This window comes from Phyllobates terribilis, unplaced genomic scaffold, assembly GCF_046119375.1.
Source record: "Phyllobates terribilis strain yellow unplaced genomic scaffold, ASM4611937v1 Scaffold_4__5_contigs__length_816908805, whole genome shotgun sequence".
Taxonomy (NCBI): domain Eukaryota; kingdom Metazoa; phylum Chordata; class Amphibia; order Anura; family Dendrobatidae; genus Phyllobates; species Phyllobates terribilis.
The window spans coordinates 377,597,220-377,615,676 of NW_027362764.1; the positions used below are offsets into that span (position 1 = coordinate 377,597,220).

General features: G+C 42.4%; 1 protein-coding gene across 1 annotated transcript in view; it reads left to right on the forward strand.

Annotated features, from left to right (window-relative positions):
* Positions 1–18,457, forward strand: part of PTPN3 (protein tyrosine phosphatase non-receptor type 3) — a 383,873-nt gene that overhangs the window by 182,093 nt on the left and 183,323 nt on the right. Inside the window, exons 4-6 of the mRNA XM_073678476.1 lie at positions 4,327–4,369; positions 4,513–4,591; positions 13,711–13,755. Coding sequence (XP_073534577.1) covers positions 4,327–4,369; positions 4,513–4,591; positions 13,711–13,755 — 167 coding nt within the window. The remainder of the gene's footprint in view (positions 1–4,326; positions 4,370–4,512; positions 4,592–13,710; positions 13,756–18,457) is intronic.

The window sequence follows — 18,457 nt, forward strand, 5'->3', positions numbered from 1 at the left end:
TGGGGACACTTTCAAAGTTTGCCCAATTTTTCGCACTGACTGACCTTCATTTCTTAAAGTAATGATGGCCACTCGTTTTTCTTTACTTAGCTGCTTTTTTCTTGCCATAATACAAATTCTAACAGTCTATTCAGTAGGACTATCAGCTGTGTATCCACCTGACTTCTGCACAACACAACTAATGGTCCCAACCCCATTTATAAGGCAAGAAATAGCACTTATTAAACCTGACAGGGCACACCTGTGAAGTGAAAACCATTTCCGGTGACTACCTCTTGAAGCTCATCAAGAGAATGCCAAGAGTGTGTGTGGCGCCCCTGAGGGTTCGACCGCCACAGGAATGCTGCACTTCTTCAATGGAGTGTGGTGTTCCTCCTCTGAGGTAAGGCCAGTGTGATGGTAGTGATCTAGCCTTTTGCATCCAACACCACATTTCCACCAGAGGGAGCTAGTATGCACTAGGTGTTGCTCCCCTGGTTACAGGGAGACTGGGGAACACAAAGTCGTAGGAACCAGTTAGTGGATGTGGGTGGAGGAACAGTTAGTTAGTTACACTTCTAATTTCATATTTAATAGAATGCCATCTTTGATCTTGGTCCTTTTGGCTAGTGGTGGTCTAGCCTTTGCTAGTCTGTCGGCTGTCACTGTGCTGTCAAAATACTGTGTGTAATGTGACTTCCCTCCGGGAGCGCAGATCCTGTGTGGGCTTGCACCGGCATGGGACACTGCCCTCGTACCCTGATCTTGGGACGAGAGGGAGGTTGCAGGCGTAGGAATGTCTCAACCCGGTCGAGGACCAGGATCAAGAAGGCCCGGGAGCTTTAGAGTGTGGCTCCCTAGCAAATGGCTCCCGGGGAGGATGAAGACGGAGCGGAGCACGCCACCTGTCCTCGCCTACCTGATCTATTCAGAGGGATTCCGGCTGCAAGAGGGGTACCGGCCCCCGACACCCGACCTCGTACTCTACGTCCAGGACGGGAAAGCCCAGTTAGGCCCTGAGGATCACACCGGGCGTCGGATGGAGAGGAATTGCCACCCGAGCCCTACACCTGAGAGGAGCTCAGAGGGAGACCCGGCCTATCTACACACGCACAGACGGGAAAGGGTGAAGTCTGTAGTGCAGGAACACTCTGGTGCAGGGTCGCTACCAAACACTGGACTTCCTCGGAGGTAGTCGGACCCCCGTCCCTGGTGGCCGCAGGACTCCGTGAGGAGCAGGGAGTCGCCTTCCCGCTAACATCTCTGAGTGAGTAAAGCCTTGGAAGTTCACCCCTATGGCCTCCGGACTGTTCATTACGCGCCATACCACGCGACACGGTGCCCGTACTCCCCGCACTACTACCCCCCCTTCATCCTGTCTTGCCTGCCCTGAGGCCTTGCTCCGCCTGTGGGGAGCAGTGAGAACTTTAGCCGCCATGACACCAGGCCTCAGCGGACTGTAGCGGCGCTGGTGGCCCTTCACCAGACACCACAGGTGGCGTAGTCGTTAATCAGCCACTCAACCCGGAATAGCCCACACCATCTCTTTCTAATGTGACGGCCCTGAGCACGGGTCGGGCCTGGGCCACGGCTGCATCCCATCTCTTCAACGCAGGGCCCGACACCGAGTCCCCCAACACCCAGGGTAAAACACTGGCTTTCTGAGTAGAGGCGTCACATGTGCAAAGCAGTCATCAAAGCAAAAGGTGGCTACTTTGAAGAACCTAGAATATAAGACATATTTTCAGTTGTAGTTGAGTGTGAATGTGGGTCCTCTGTGGTGTTGTATAAAGTGTGCAAGCATGAGGTGATTTGCTCCCTGAGTATTTTAAAGAATTTACCCTGCTCCCTCCTCCTACAATATGGATCTGTTAAGTACCCTCTTCTGATCATGCCTGTCTGGACCCAGGTCCTTCTCTGCCCTTATCTATTTTTACATCTGCTGACACATGTCAAATACATAGTACCAGGGCTACTGAGGATAGAAGGAGCTGCTTTCACTGCTGTCTATCTACCCGGTCTTTCTGATCTATTCCTGATTTTATCAGGGGTGCTGAGGTAAGAGGTTGTTTGCACATTGTTATTGACCGTGATGTGGTACTGGATCTAGTAGGGCTGCAGAGGTGAGAAGAGGCTGCTCACACTGCTTTTCACCCTGTCTTTTTGATCTAGCACTGGAGATACCAGGATGCTTAAGTAAAGAGGCCGCTCACGCTGGTGTCCATCTTGACAGTCTCAGTGCTGGGTGGCTGCCTTTAGCTGGAGATAAACTTTACTACATGCTGTCAACCTATATGCAGCGCACAGTAGCGGAGCTTCCAGCTGTACATGCTCACAAGCACCAGTCCTATAAGCATTCTAGGATCCATTTCTGTCAGCGTAACAAAACTGTGGTGGACCATTTTAATTCTAGAGTGATTATTCCCGTACACCAAACTAACATGATTTGTTCAGAAATGTATATATATATCGTAATAACATTTCCTTTAGTTATATATTTTTTTCTATTCTCGAAGAATACCTTTGACAATGACCTGTAATAATAATAATATTAATAATCTATTTATATAGCGCCAACATATTCCGCAGCGCTTTACATACATTATCATGGCTGTCCCCATTGGAGCTCACAATCTATATTCCCTGTCAGTATCTCTTTGGAGTGTGGGAGGAAACCGGAGAACCCGGACGAAACCCACTTGGTGTGAACTCAACTTTCTGTTGTTGCACCCATAATATATCTCTGAATCCGAGGAATAAAAGGGAAAAGAATCTTGAGACAATACTGGGGAGATATGCACCATCTTGGAAGCACTCATTATGTTTAGTAATTTATTGGCATGCTGGGGTTAAGCTGCCCCCCCATTTCTTCATAAGAAATTGATGCACGTAATGCACCACTGTCTCAGGGAGCAAGTACACGACTGTGTTACATTTTTTGCCAATATCGCTGTAGAAAATCATGAAAAAACAATTCAGATGTAATTGCTATTGCAGCAAATAAAAACTGCCATGCTGTCACAACATGTGAATGCAGCTTTATAGGGGAAAATCTGAAGAACTGCATAAAATCACCAAAGTATATGTTACATTACTATGAGGTGTTCATCATTTTGCTGTAATATCCTGTAACACATTTCAAAAAAAGTTGAGACAGGGTTAACAAAAGTCAGAAAAAGTAAGTGGTAGTAACGAAAAATAGCCAGAGCGTCAATTGTCAGCTAAGTGACATTACACATTTTTATACATTTTATACAGATTTTATACATGACTGTATAAAAAGAACATATTAGAGAGGCAGAGTCTCTCAGAAGCAAAGATGGTCAGAAGTTCACCAATGTGTAAGCAACTGAGTTTAAAAATTGTGGAACAATTTCAGAAAAATGTGTCTCAAGGTAAAAATACAAAAACTTTGAATATCCCACCATCAAAAGCCTGAATCTCTTTTGATATGGGGTTGTGTTAGTGTAGCTTGGGCAGCTTTCAAATCTTGAAAGGTACTAACAATGCTGAGCATTATATAGAGATTTTAGAACAAGGGTGAGGAACGTCTGGGACGTGGGCCTGTGATATAATTTGGTTCTGCCCACAGGCAAATTCATGGTGGGTCACAGTGCTTGGGCCCAATTTTCTGGCCACCAGCCATTTTAATTTTTCTGCAGTACGCCCACATGCTGGATTAAGTTCCACAATGGCCAATGCTAGGAAGTTTATTGTAGGCAGAGGAAGCGTGATTCCCCTTCTGTCCTGCACCTGCCTTTGAGATGCAGACAGCAATCTCAGTGTATCTCATGTGATGCATATATAGCTGTCATAGTGTATTCTATGTGATGTGTATACAGCTGTCTCAGTGAATCAAATGTGATGTATTTACAGCAGAGGTCTCAGTGTATCCTATGCAATGTATACACAGCAGAGTCTCCGCTTATTCTATGTGATGTATGTATAGCAGTCTGTGTATGCTATGCCATATACACAGCAGAGTCACCGTGTATGCTAAGTGATATATTTATAGCAGAATCTCATTGTATCCTATGTGATATATATACAGCAGTCTCAGTGTATTCTGTATGATGTGTGTATATGTATAGCAGTCTCGGTCACATGATACGTGTTCTGTCTTCTGTTGTGAATAAAATATGGCTATAGAGATTTCCAAATCATTGTATTCTTGTAGTTTTTACTTTTTACAGAGCATTCTTTGTAATTGGGGTGGTATAATAGTCATGCTTTAACTTACCTGAAAAATACACAGAAATCTGAATGATAAATATTGCATCATATTAGTTTTGAATAATTTTATTTACATATTAATATGCAAAACATTGTTTTTCTTTATTTTTCCAGAGATGGCTTGAATCTAACAAACCAATAAGAAAACAACTGAAGGGTGAGTTAGATTGGTCCTTAGCCTGCCAGACATTTTTGGGTTGTGCCTAATTTTTTTTTTCATTTATCAGTAACTGTAGTCTCGTCTGCATTGTATGCTTAAATCTACTGAATCTGTTTTCTTGCTTTGTATCTTTATTCCAGGAGGATTTCCATGTAGCCTGCTCTTTAGAGTACGATTTTTTATACCAGATCCAAACACTCTACAGCAGGATCAAACAAGGTAAATTTTAATGACCTTACTACATTTCATTTTTGCACTTTTCCATGAACTATTTGTAGCTAGAAGGCTAATCTGAACGCATAATTTTGTATGTGATACGTTTGTGTCCAGTCTCCTACATTATCAACATTTTTATTATTTTAGTGTTAATGATGTATGCTGTTTGATACATTTGGTGCACATAAATTTATAGTCTAAGTGTACTCCACCTATTGGTTGGCATACTTTTTGCCATATTTGTGTGCAAAAATTATAGTAGACAGTGTAAAAGTTAGGTTTCTCAAACATCAGGAATTACTATGATAAATGTGGCACATTTTAGGACTGTCTAGTCTTAAGTTTGCATAGTCTAAGAATTAGATAGTACTGATGAACATGGCCGACAGAGTCTAAGGGTTCGCTTGCACAGCTATAGATTCTCTCATGTGAGATAATCGGGCCGATTATGCTAATGACACTCGGCTCAAACGCTGTCAGAGATTGTACAGAGTGTCATCTGAGTGTGATCCGATTCTCTCGCAGGAGAGAATTGGAGTACAGGTGTGGAGAAGATGGAGAATGTCATTTCTCCATCTTCTCCATTGTCTGAGTCTGCAGTAATCGGACTGCATAGACTGGTGTGGGTGCGCGTGATCCGATCATCAGAGCCACACGCAGCATGCTGCCATTGTATTCTCATGCCAAATCGGCATCCCAGATCTGCACTGCCACATAGTATAACATAGGGCCAAGTGCTATACGATAAAGTATAGGATAGCACTCGGCTGTGTTATACGCCGGTGTGAGCGAACTCTTAAACACATAATAAATGTGGTGAAAGGCTTGAAAGAATTCCAATGTTTTTCTGACTTTTTTGTTTTATATTTTCTTTTTCCCGTTTTTATTTAATTTATATTTTAATTTCAGACAGATATTTACATTGTTAAAACAAGAAACAATTGCTTAGTTGTGTTTTTTTTTTCCTTTTTTTTTTCACTGTAAGTTATTTCACTTGTTAGGAGAGGCTGTGGTATGATCAGGCTAAGGAAAAATAACCCATTGTTTGGCATATGTGTAAATTGTTGATGTTACCCAACAGGAGGTACCATCTAATTTAATTTTGCTTTAGTAGTCCCAACATTTACTACAATATTTTCCATATTATCACTCACATCAATTGCTGTCCCCATTGAGGCCTAAAATCTGGTTTCCTAGTCTCAAATATGCACCTTCACACCTAAGCCAAATTTTGTAGGTTTGTTAACCTCGTAGTATGGTTTTAGTGCAGACACTATCTACAACCAATGTAATCAGAGCAATCTCGCACTAAACTCCGAGACTATAAGGGGCAAGTAGCCTAACTAGAAGGGGCTGTGTAGGAGGTGCTTTTAGCAGAGCTCAAAATATCCAGAGGAAAAAATGCTAAATTGCACCTGTTTTAGAGGTAGAAATGGGCCCCCTTAGCTCTTGGGCCCCAGGTTGCACCAATGATATGCCCGCCCCTGAGCTGATATATAAATACACAAGAGAATTGCTTTTTATCTGTACAAAAAAAAGGATTTGCACTTAGAATTATTATTAAAAGTTAAATCTAGAACAAAACTAAAACTGTAGCTTTTGGTCAGAGTCACTGCCTTTGACCACAGATGTTGTGTCCATCACATGTACAGTATAGAAAGGAAGACCTTGAGAACTGGGGAGAAGGAGGCCATCAGGACATGCAGAAAGGTAGATTTGGGTGGAAAATGCACAGCAACAAGTTGGGTATTTTTTCCTATTAGATGGCAGGAAACTAGTTTTTGGTAAGCCCTGTACATATCAATATGTGATTTTTTTTTTTAGTTTGTCATGGATTAAATCATTTTTTTTACCTGTAGTATTATTATATATTATATTAATATATGTGTATGTTTCAGTATTGTTTTAGATTATATAAGTTTTAGTAAGAGAAAACTTATCAGACCGTCTCTCCCTGTTGTAAAGCACACAAAATGAATGAAGAAGACTTTTCCTTGAACCACTTAGTTGACAATGCTGAGATTGTTGGTTTTTCTCCTTCCGTAGTAGAGCTAGTTGGCATTGAAACCCTAGAGTGATTACTTGTATAATTCCTAAACCATTGACACAGTTATACTTGGATGTGCTTTGCTCATGTATTCACCTCTTCAGTATTGGAGTGGTAGCTGTTTGTGTTATACATCTTTACCTGTGAGAAGTTCTATTCTATTATAGTTCTTTCTTTTTAATTGGCCAGAAAAGATACTATATAATCATCCAAGGGAATATGAGTTATTGAATGGCGCTCAGCTGAAACTGAAGGATGTGTAGTCATGCATGCTATACAACTCTGCCTCAGCTGACTAGGGACTGATTTGTCAAATTATTCATGTTCGTGCACAAATAAATGCTTTACAATTTTTTTTCTTTTTGATGGGCTAAATGGTATATATTTGACTTTTTTTTTTCTTATATATTTTGAAAGTCAATTTATGACCTTACTGTCTCATGAATTACTGTTATTTTAAAATTATTAATTCAGTTTGAATAAGTAATTATACTTAACAATTCATTTCCTATTCAGTACACTAAAGGTTCCCATACACTAATTGCTGTAAGTAGGACACTCGTTCTGCCAAAAGCCATTTCTGCCGAGTTCCTCATAAACTCAGTTTGGGCGAGACCATGTTAACGCAACACTATTTTCAGTCCAAATGCTGCCTATGTAAAAAGGAATAGCACTCGGATAGCACTAAGACCAACGTTACTCAATGCAGATCAGCGGGTTTTTTTGATAGCCGAATCTGAGCATCAAAAATAAATTGGAGCATGAACTAGTTTTTTCCATATGTCCGAAGAGACTCGCCTGTTCAAGACCATTGGTGCACAACAAAAATCGTATTCCATATAGAGCCACCATACAGCATCCAATGTTTACGGATAGGCCACGGCCCCGCTATCAGTATTTGATCAGTATTTGGTCAGTATTTTTTCTCAGGAGTGGGAGCCAAAACCAGGTGAGGAACAATCAGAGAAAAGGTATAATAGAGACAAGTCACCAATTCTGCATTTATCAGCATTTATCACCCACTCCTGGTTTTGGCTCCCACTCCTGAGAAAAAATACTGACAGAATACTGACCAAATACTGATAATAGGGCTGAGGCCTTACATTGCATCTATTTAACATAGAAAACTGTATTTTATCTCATTGCAATGACGTTTTGCATTTCTGCTAAACAAGGAGTTACAAATAGAAGTTCTGTGAGGAAGAAAACTAAAATGAAAAAATTAAATTGCAAATTCTCATTTCTATTGGTGGGTTATATAAGTAGGGTCACAGTAGAGGGAATATTTTCTTGAAGGGTCATGAAATTAATGGACTAGTTAGCTTTTATTTTTTCATGGATAAGGATATGTGCAAACGTTCAGTATTAAATCTGCTGCAAATACTGATGTGCTGGCAGGAAAAACGCAGCATAAAATAGGACACTTTTTTCCCCTCATTAGTGTGGGTGATATCTGCAGTAAAAACACTGGAAGAATTTAAATGCTGCAGATGTAAAGAAGTTGTCCAGTACTTTTTATTATCTCCCCAATGTATTCACCCTGTGCCCATAAGTGTTTTTTTAATTACCTTCAGTTGTATGTATTGCCTGTGAGCGGCGCTATCGCTGACCGCTCACAGGAATCACGTGACCCCCGGTGGCAGCCGACTTTTTCTTCCGCTGATGTCACGTCAAGTGAGGCGTGACATCAGTGACGCGGTCCCCGCGGTGGCTGCTGGGTTGTGGGCGGGGTCACCCTGCATGTCACACCCAGCATCCACCACGCGCTTTCCCAATGAATGAGGAGAGGGAAAGAGCGCGGTGGATGCTGGGTGTGACGCGTGGGGTAACCCCGCCCACAGCCCATCACTCAGTGTGGAAAGCAGCACTGAGTCACGCCCAGCGGCAGCCAGAACTTGACGTGACATCAGTGGATGTCAGAGCCGGCTGCAGCCGGGGGTCACATGATACCTGTGAGCGGCCAGTGATAGCGCCACTCACAGGCAAGAAGTACAACCAAAGGTATTTACAAAAATCCTTATGGGCACAGGGTGAATACATTGGGGAGATAATAAAAAGTACTGGACAACTCCTTTAAATGTGCAAGGAAAAAATAAGCAAAGTGTGCATGAGACTTAGGGAACCTCATTCACTTTGCTGGTACTAGGATCCTTCAGGTTTTGTGATAAATCTGAGCTGAAAAAAAACGTGACAAAGACCCAATGTGTACAGACCCTAATATGTTTGAAAGCGATCAGTGTAGCATTAAATATGTTTAAAACCCTAAAAGTGCAATACAGCTACTCCTCCCTCCATCCTCTCCCCCTCAATACACATGCATTCTCGTATCTGCCAAGTGTCAGTAGGTTCTCAATAGGAAAAAAAGAATTTGGTATTTGGAAATCCAGCACGCTTAGTTCATCTTTTTCCTGGCCTCCCGTACGCATTAGATGTTGGCCTACCCTACAGAAATTGTCAGATTTGGGTGAGCTTAATGTGTATGGCGAAGTTAAAGGTGGTGTTCACTACTTTTGTATTGATGACTTATCCTTGTTATGGTTCATTATTTTAAGATTTTTGAAGGTTTGAGACCTGATCAACTGTTATCACTTCCATTAAGCCTTTATGGAGCTTAACAGCACAGTCCCATACACTGATTAGTGAATGCTGCTAGGTAGTGCAGCACAGCTCTTATTGAAAAGAATGTTGGGCCCCCACCGATCTTATATTAATGACCTATCTTTGGGATAGGTTATCAGTATAAAAATAGTAGAGAATGCCTTTAAAGGGAATCTGTCAGCAGATTTTTGTTTTGTAATCTGTAAACCACATGCTGTAGGTTTTACAACACAGATTTCAGCAATGCCTGTTACCAAGCTCCCTGCTGTTGTTTATTTGCAATGATTGTTTTAGCACCAGGAGCTTATCATTGATGGGACACAGCATGTTCCTCCTTGACTGACTCTGCCTCTTCTGTGATAAGCAGCTCACTGTCTATAGCCATTGTATATACAGAGCCTGGTGAGAGGGACAGCTTTCTCAGCTCTGCTGCATTTCTGTATCTAAATACTCTGATTGCTAGATTCTCTTTGCCTACATTCAGCTGCTCTCAGATGAGATAGCGGAAACCTGCTTTAAGGGCTCGCTCACATTACAGAGCCCTTAAATCAGACGAGTAAGAAATTACTGCCGGTTCTCACGCTGCGAGCGGTGATGTCAGTAAGTTTACCGCAATTCATCTGCTGAGAACTGTGGTAACCTTACTGACATCAGCGCTCATAGCAGCAACCGAATTCTCATGCTACTGTCAGTGTGTTGCGGCTGCCGTGGTGAGCGGTCACATGACTCATGTCACCGCTCACCACAGCATCCTGATATAGCAAAGTCCGGAATCGTCGTGGGACGTTCTGATTATGGATTTACGGCGGACCCCTTTTGGGTTATTTTATTTTTGAATGGTAATAATAGGATAAAATAGGAAATGTTTTGTACAATTAAAGCACTTTTCTCTGTGTGTTTTCCTTTTCACTATGAGGTTAGTAATGGGGGTGTCTGATAGACACCTCTCCATTACTAACCCCTGGGATTGATGTCAGCGGACATTACACCGCTGACATCAATCTCAAAAACATTACCCCAATTGCCAGTGCACGACGGAAATTAGAAAGAGCCGAGGCTAAGCGCCAGATTTGGCGCATCTAATGCATGTGCCATTTCTGGGGAGGCTGAGGGCTGGTGTTATTAGTCTGGGAGGGGACCAATATCCATGGCCCCTTCCCAGCTTACTAATAATATCAGGGTTATTAAAAAATAGGGGGGGCCCCATGTAATTTTTTTTTTGGGTCCCCCCTTGTTAATAGCCAGTAAAAGCTACGCAGATAGCGGTGAGCTGTTAATATGCTGGGAAGCTTCATGGATATTGGCCCCTTCCCAGAATAATAACACCAGCCCCCAGCTCTCTGCTTTAACTCAGCTGGTTATTAAAAATAAGGGGGACCCCACACAATTTTTTTTTCTTTATTTAATCATTAGCTAAATGCAAGTTCAAAAAACTACAGATGCAAAGCATTAATTATATATCTCACTGACAGTTAGGCTATGTGCCCACGATGCAGAAATGAACCAGAAAATTTCTGCAGCATTTCTGCATCTCCCTGGCAGAAAAAACGCATGCAGATTGTACATGTATTTTTCCTGCAGAATACATGCGGAATACATGCGGATTCACATGCAGATTCACATGCGTTTCCGCATGCAGATTGACAAGCGCTTTCCAGGCGATTAGCATCACTTGGAAAGTGTTTGACAACTAGGTCACACTGTATAAATCCATGCAAACAGCATGGATTTATATAGTGTGACCGTAAAACAATGCTTAAAGTAAAGCTATACTCACCCCCGATGCCCGGCGTGTGCTGCAGCGCTCGTTCCTGTCTGGTTCCTGGCTGCCGGCATATCGCGAGACAGAGCGGTGAAGGGCCTGCGGTCACATGACTGTGACGTCACCGAAGGTCCTTCAGCGCTGCCGGCATGCCGAGAGAAGCCGTTGGACAGGTGAATATAAACTTTATTTGTTATTTTATTCTTTTTTTACAGGAACAATGGTACCCAGGTCTGGATGAGAGTCTTCTCTCCTCCAGAACTGGGTACCATCCGCACATAGAGACGCATAGAAGCCGCTTGTACAAATGTACAGACGCGGATATTATGTGTCTCAATGCAAGTCAATGGCGGCGCTTCCGCAAAATTAATGAACATGCTGCGGATTTATGAGCGTTGCAGAAACGCTGCGGAAAAATCCGCAGCATGTGCATTGACATTGCGGAATGCCATTGGGGACCATGGGGTGCGGATTACCATGCGTTTTTGATGCGTTTCCGCTGCGGAAATTCCGCAGCATAAACGCATGAAAAACGCATCATGTGCACGCAGCCTAATTTCTATTTATCTATATCTGTATATAAGATTGCTATATTAGTTAGAAAACTAGCTTGAAATGACAAAGAATTACTGTATGTAAAAGATGATGTTAAAATCGCATTACATACTGATTGCATATGCATGTCATACGGAAGCTAGTTGTGAAAAATCGCATTGCAATTGCATGACACTCGTCCTACTTTTCTGGATCTGCATTGAACCGATTTTTTTTTGTACGCTAGTATGACTGCAGCCTAAAGCTTAGTATACCGTTTTTCTATTTTCAGTACATTCTAATTAAATTTCCTCCTCATGATCAAAATTACACATTTTTTGTCTTTATAGAACATTTACTTTTTGATTATTTTGTGTAAAACGGAAAGTAAGTTTTTATTTTTCTCCAGATTTACACTAGGGCAACACACTTTCCAATTTGGCTTGATTTACACTCAAACTATTTACATTTTAAGCATAAATATAATCTTAATTATTAATGGAATGTAAAACAGACCATGTATAATAGTTAAAAATCCGATGGTTCCTCTATTTGGAAAAGGACTACACCTTATTTGATTGCTGCTGTAACTGACAAGCATACTCTCAGTATTCACAGCGCTAATACAAAAAAGAGGAGACCCTTCACCATCAGAACATTAAAGAACATTGTCGTCCTGACATGTTTCACCAGGTACTGGTGTTCTCAAGAGAATTCACATGACAATGCTGTCTACAATGCTAATACTGAACTTATAAAGATTCTGGTATCATGTCACTAGGTGGATTGCCTCTATATGGCCAGAGCATAGAAGCCAATTGGCAATATGGAAGCAATCCCTTTATTGAAATCATACTAGAACTTTTATAAGTTCTGTATTGGCGTTCCAAATGCCATTGACTTGTGAATTCCTTTGAGAATGCCAATACCTGGCGAAACATGTTGGAAGGTAGTGTTCTTTAATGAATAAAGGTGAATTGTCTCTTCTATCTAGTAATAGTGTGTGAACTGCAGTTACAGCCAATATTTATACAATAATCTGTGCCTCTAACAGGAAATACTGACCATTATGCTCATCAGTTACTAAAGCCATCATATAAGGTGTAGTCCTTTTCTAAATGAAGGAACCATTCGTTTTTTAACCTTTGTTTGGTTTGTTTTATATTCCATTACTAATTAATTAGTAAAGTTTTAATGCTGGGGTGGGGAACCTGAGGCCCACTGGCCATTTATGGCCCTTGATGATCTTCTATCCGGCCCCCGGGCACATTCCTGGGGACCGTAGTGCATGTATTTTGATGGTTGCCGTCCCTTTAATTTCTTCTTGCTTTGTGAGCATGTACACACGAGGCGCGTGCAATAAAGGACACCAGTGCCAGCCGCAGGACATACTTTGTGGACGAAGTTAGCGCGCGATTGGTGCGGCCCCCGAAGGACGGTATAAATATCCAAATGGCCCTTGGCAGAAAAAAGGTTCCCACCCTGGTTTAATGTATAAAGTGTAAATAGTTTGTAAGTGAAGCGAGACAAATTGCGGGATTTGTTGCCATTGTGGCAATTTAAAAAAAAAAAGCCACCTAATAATATATTCCCTGTCTTAAAAGTTGATTCATTTGACCAACATAAAAGGATGATCAACTTACAACAGATACAAAATGAAGACTGTGTGGGGCACTCACCACTGCATGTTAAAATGTAGCTCTATTGCAGTTCCATTACAGAGATTGTGGAGACAAAAATTGTCTGACAACCTTTTTGCGTGAGAGTCACGCTTTCTCTGAGCCTGAGAATCAATCTCTGTAATGGAACTGCAATAAAGCTACATTGTAACATGCAGTGGTGAGTGCCCCACTTTCTTCATTTTGTATCAATTTGGCCTCTTTCTTGGTGTGCACCATTGAGGCGGGTAACTAGTTGCTGAATCCTGACAACCATTGCTGCTGAAATGCACATAATGTGAATGGAAGCAGTGCACGACCCCTTTTATACTATATACATTGGAAACTCACAAGTGTTCTAAAAACATCTTTAATTTTTGTTGTGCAGAAGAGGAGTTTTATTTTTTCTTAATAAAATTATGTAGCATTGAAAAATTTGTGCTGATTATGAAGTTCATATCAATGTCTCATTTATCTATATTTATGATATTTGTAATGCAATGATTGTTCTAATTTTTTCCAGGCATTTATACTTCTTGCAGCTGAAAAATGATATCTTAGAAGGAAGGTAAGATATACGTGAATTCTGTTCATTGACCTGGACCTTGAGTTTCTCAGAATGAAGTTGAGACCGATCAAAGGTGTCTCTGAATGTATTATGATGGGTGAGAATCTGAAAACCTACATGGACTTGCATGCAATCAAGTCTCATTCTATATAGTGTTGGGATGACAATGTCTGGAGTGATCCATTGTGGTATTTAAAGGAAAACCAAGGTATTTTTCTTTTTTAGAATAATAAATTACAAACTCTATTTCTTATTATATGAACATTGTAAATCTAGAAAACCCCTTTAACTTACAACTGAACTCACCAGTTCACAGCAATTGCCAATTTAATTTTGTGCCATTTTTATCACATCTGAAAACCCTTGTCTGAACTATTTTTCATGTTTGTAAGTGATGCCTTTTTTACATTACAGGGAATCTGTCACCACATTTGACCTATCTAAACTAATAATATGGGCATATTTTAGGGATGTGTGGTGACTGATGTTTTTTTTTCTCTTTACATCGTATACCATACGAGTTGATTGAAGGGGTTGTACAGTCCAAATCAATAAGACTGCAGACTAATGAAACTCCCCAGTGCACTCACTGTGTGGTGGAGGGTTCGCCTGTTTCTGAGCTGGAACTCGAGGGTATTAATGAACTATGCAAACTCCTGGCCAGAACCCGACTAGCTGTCATGGCCTCGCTCCATTCACTTGTATGAAGTAAGGCCACGCCCTTTAGTTGGCCACGCCCACTGGATGGCTGCATCACTAGATGGGGCACAGCCTCGCTCAATACAAGCACATGGAGCAAGACCGCGCCCACTAGGCAGGTTCCAATGCCATGGTGACCCATCGGTTCCCCGTGATCAAGTTGTGGGGACCTGATGCTTGTGAGTACCTGTGACTGCTCCATTTAAAGGGATCCTGACCATTGATACACGCTGCTTGATCCACGTGCAGCATGTATCTGATAGTGGCTGCATGATTCCATATACAGTTGAAACCAGAAGTTTACATACACTATATAAGGCACATATGCATGTTTTTTTCAATATCTGACATGAAATCAGAACAAACCTTTCCTGTTTTAGGTCAATTAGGGTTACCATAATTTTCAATATTTGCCAAATGGCAAAATAATGAGAGAGAGAGTATGTTTTAAGGCATTTTTATTACTTACTGCAAAGTCAAAAGTTTATATACACTAAGATTACTATGCCTTTAAACAATTCAGGACTGCCCATATGATGACGTCATGTATTTGGAAGCTTCTGATAGTTTTTTTGGCAACATCTGAGATATTAAGAGACATACCTGTGGATGTATTTTAATGCACACCTGAAACACACTGCTTCTTTGTGTAGTATCATGGGAAAGTCTAAATTAATCAGCCGAGATATCAGTAAGAGAATTGTGGACTTGCACAAGTCTGGCTCATCCTTGGGTACAATTTCAAGATACCTGAAGGTGTCTCATTTATCTGTACAAATAATTATACGCAAGTACAAACAAGATGGGAATGTCCAGCCATCATACCGCTCAGGAAGGAGACGGGTTCGGTGTCCCAGAGATGAACGAGCTTTGGTCCGACATATGCATATCAACCCAAGGACAAAAGCAAAAGACCTTGTGAAGATGATGGCGAAAGCTTGTAAGATTGTGTCAATATCCACAGTAAAACGAGTACTGTATCAACATGGGCTGAAAGGCCACTCTGCCAGGAAGAAACCATTACTCCAAAAGAAACATAAAAAAGCCAGATTAATGTTTGAAAATGCACACAGGAACACAGACCTTAATTTTTAGAAGCATGTCTTGTGGTCTGGTAAAACTAAAATTGAACTTTTTGGCATAATGACCATCTTTACGTTTGGAGGAAAAAGAAAGAAGCTTAGAAGCCTAAAAACACCATCCCAACTGTGAAACACGGGGGGTGGCAGCATCATGTTGTGAGGTTGTTTTGCTGCAGGAGTGACTGGTGCACTTCACAAAATAGATGGCATCATGAGAAAAGAAGATTATGTGGCAATACTGAAGCAACATCTCAAGACATCAGCCAGGAAGTTAAAGCTTGGGCGGAAATGGGTCTTCCAAGTGGAAATTGACCCAAAGCATACTGCCAAAATGGTAACAAAGTGGCTTAAGGATAACAAAGTCAATGTTTTGGAGTGGCCATCACAAAGCCATGATCTCAATCCTATTGAAAATTTATTGGCAAAGCTGAAAAGGCAGGTGCGAGCAAGGTGACCTACAAACCTAGTTCAGTTACACAAGGTTTGTCAGGAGGAATGGGCCCAAATTCTGACCAACTATTGTGAGAAGCTTGTGGAAGGATATCCCAAATATTTGACCCAAGTCATTCAGTTTTAAGGGCAATGGTACCAAATACTAATGAAATGTATGTAAACTTTTGACTTTGCAGTAAGTTATAAAAATGCCTTAAAACATTTTCTCACTTTCATTATTCTGGCATTTGGCAAATATTAAAAATTATGGTAATCCTAATTGACCTAAAACAGGAAAGGTTTATTCTGATTTCATATCAGATATTGAGAAAAACATGCATATGGGTCTTTTTATATAGTGTATGTAAACTTCTGGTTTCAACTGTATATATGTTTAACTCTGAACGCTGTGGCAGGGAGAAGCCACTGGGTACCCGCCTGTCCAGCCAGTCACCATCGTGACTCGGTCCCTGGCAGATATTAAATTATTTTGTTCTCTGAAATGCCACTGCATATCAGAGTTAAATAAATATGGGTGGAATTGTGCAGCCAGTGTCTGATCCATGCTGTTGGTGGATCTGATGGAATGTATCAGCTGTCAGGTTCCCTTTAAATCTGCTGCTGTGGATTAAGCTCAGCTCTGGAGTCTGCTACACATATCCTGACCTGCTCCGTGATGGATATGTTGGGCCTTAAGGGCGTAAAAATGTATAGATAAATTACATTTTATGGAGTTATATAATATTGTATTGAACAAGGAATTTAAAGCATAGTGTTACGGGTCCGGGTGGTGGAACCTCTGTGCCGAGGTGCAAGGAGGGACCCAGAGGGGTGTGACTAAGTATCAACCCGAACCGACCCTGGTCGGACGGCAGCAAACGACACCGTGACCAGGGAGGATCCGGGCTGAGGGACCAGGTGCTACTCTGGGGACGACCTTGTAAGAGAGCAGGTGGCTCCCATGGGTCAGATGGCTGGGACTGACCAGTATGACGGATGGACACGGCAAGCAGGCAGAAGTCTCTGGTAGCTGACAGGTGGTCACGGTATGTGACAGCAGAGCAGGTAGAAGTCTCTAGGTTTACCAGGCAGGTGGTCACAGCAAGTGACGGCAGAGCCTCCAGGCAGGCTGGCAGGAAACAGGCGGGCGCTCCCAGATGAGCGGGCTGACCGACAAGGCAGGTAACAGGCAGGTAACAGGTGGGCACTCCCAGGTGAGCGGGCTGACGGACACAGAAGGTAACAGGCGGGTGCTCCCAGGTGAGCGGTATGACAGACACAGCAGGTAACAGGTGAGCGCTCCCAGGTGAGTGGGCTGACTGACTCTGCAGGTAACAGACGGATGCTCCCAGGTGAGCAGACAGACAGGGCAGGTAACAGGCGGATGCTCCCAGGTGAGCGGACTGGCAGACAGGGCAGGTAACTGGCAGGTAACAGGTGAGCGCTCCAGGTGAGCAGGCTGGCAGGCTCGGCAGGTAACGGGCAGATAACAGGCTGGCAGGCAGGACGAGGAGTCAGGCTAGCAGCGGGACCTGAGGGCTGAAGCAGAGATCAGAAACTGTGCAACAACTTTGCTCGGGTACCTCCATTTTGGAGGAGGTGCCCTATATATGGGAGGACCCTCGGCAATTGGCCGGGGACTCCTTAGGACGGCGTGTGCGGCCCCTTTAAGAGGGGGGGAGCGCGCGCGCGCCCTAAGCACAGTGCCCGGGGAACTGCGCGCGCAGACAGCAGGCTGAGAAGGAGAGCGGGGAGCGTGGTGAGAGGGACGGCATCTCTGCCCTGCTGGAGGCAGAGATGCCGAAGCTACAGGGCTGCGTGCGCCGACAGCAGTCTGGGAAGGAGAGCGGGGAGCGAGGAGGTGAGAGGGACGGTGTCTCTGCCTTCTTCCAGGCAGAGACGCCGATGCTACACATAGTCAGTGATTTACTTTTATACATATACATATTGAATGCTGCAGTATTTGATCCAGTATAAAATTAAGTCTACTAGACCCATTAGACTATATTCTTACTGCATCATGTCAGTGGCTCTGTCGAGACTTACATCTGAAGACCTGGAAAATCAGATTTGGGCAAATGCGCTGTCAGGGCCATTGTCTGCAATGATGCAGATGGAGTCACTACATGCTCTGGTGGGCATTATTTTTGGCCGTATGCGCCAAAGGGGTGGGCACCAAAATGTTATCAGCATTGAAGCACGCCTCAATATGTCCTACAAGGCACACAGTGACTCTGCCTGTATTATTACCGTCAAAAACCCAATCAGCACATAAGCCTGAATCCTGTTTTTCCAGTGTAAAAATCAGAAAGGACATAGCCTAAAAAGTAATAGGTGAAAGTCCTCACCAGAAGAATAAAATACAATTGTCATTCCTCTGGCAATCATGGGCAATTTTTGTCTCAATAATAGACTTAAAAAAGTGTAATAAACAGTAAATAGAAAAGTAACTTCATAAAAGTTAAATTTAATTTTGTTATCTCCTTTCA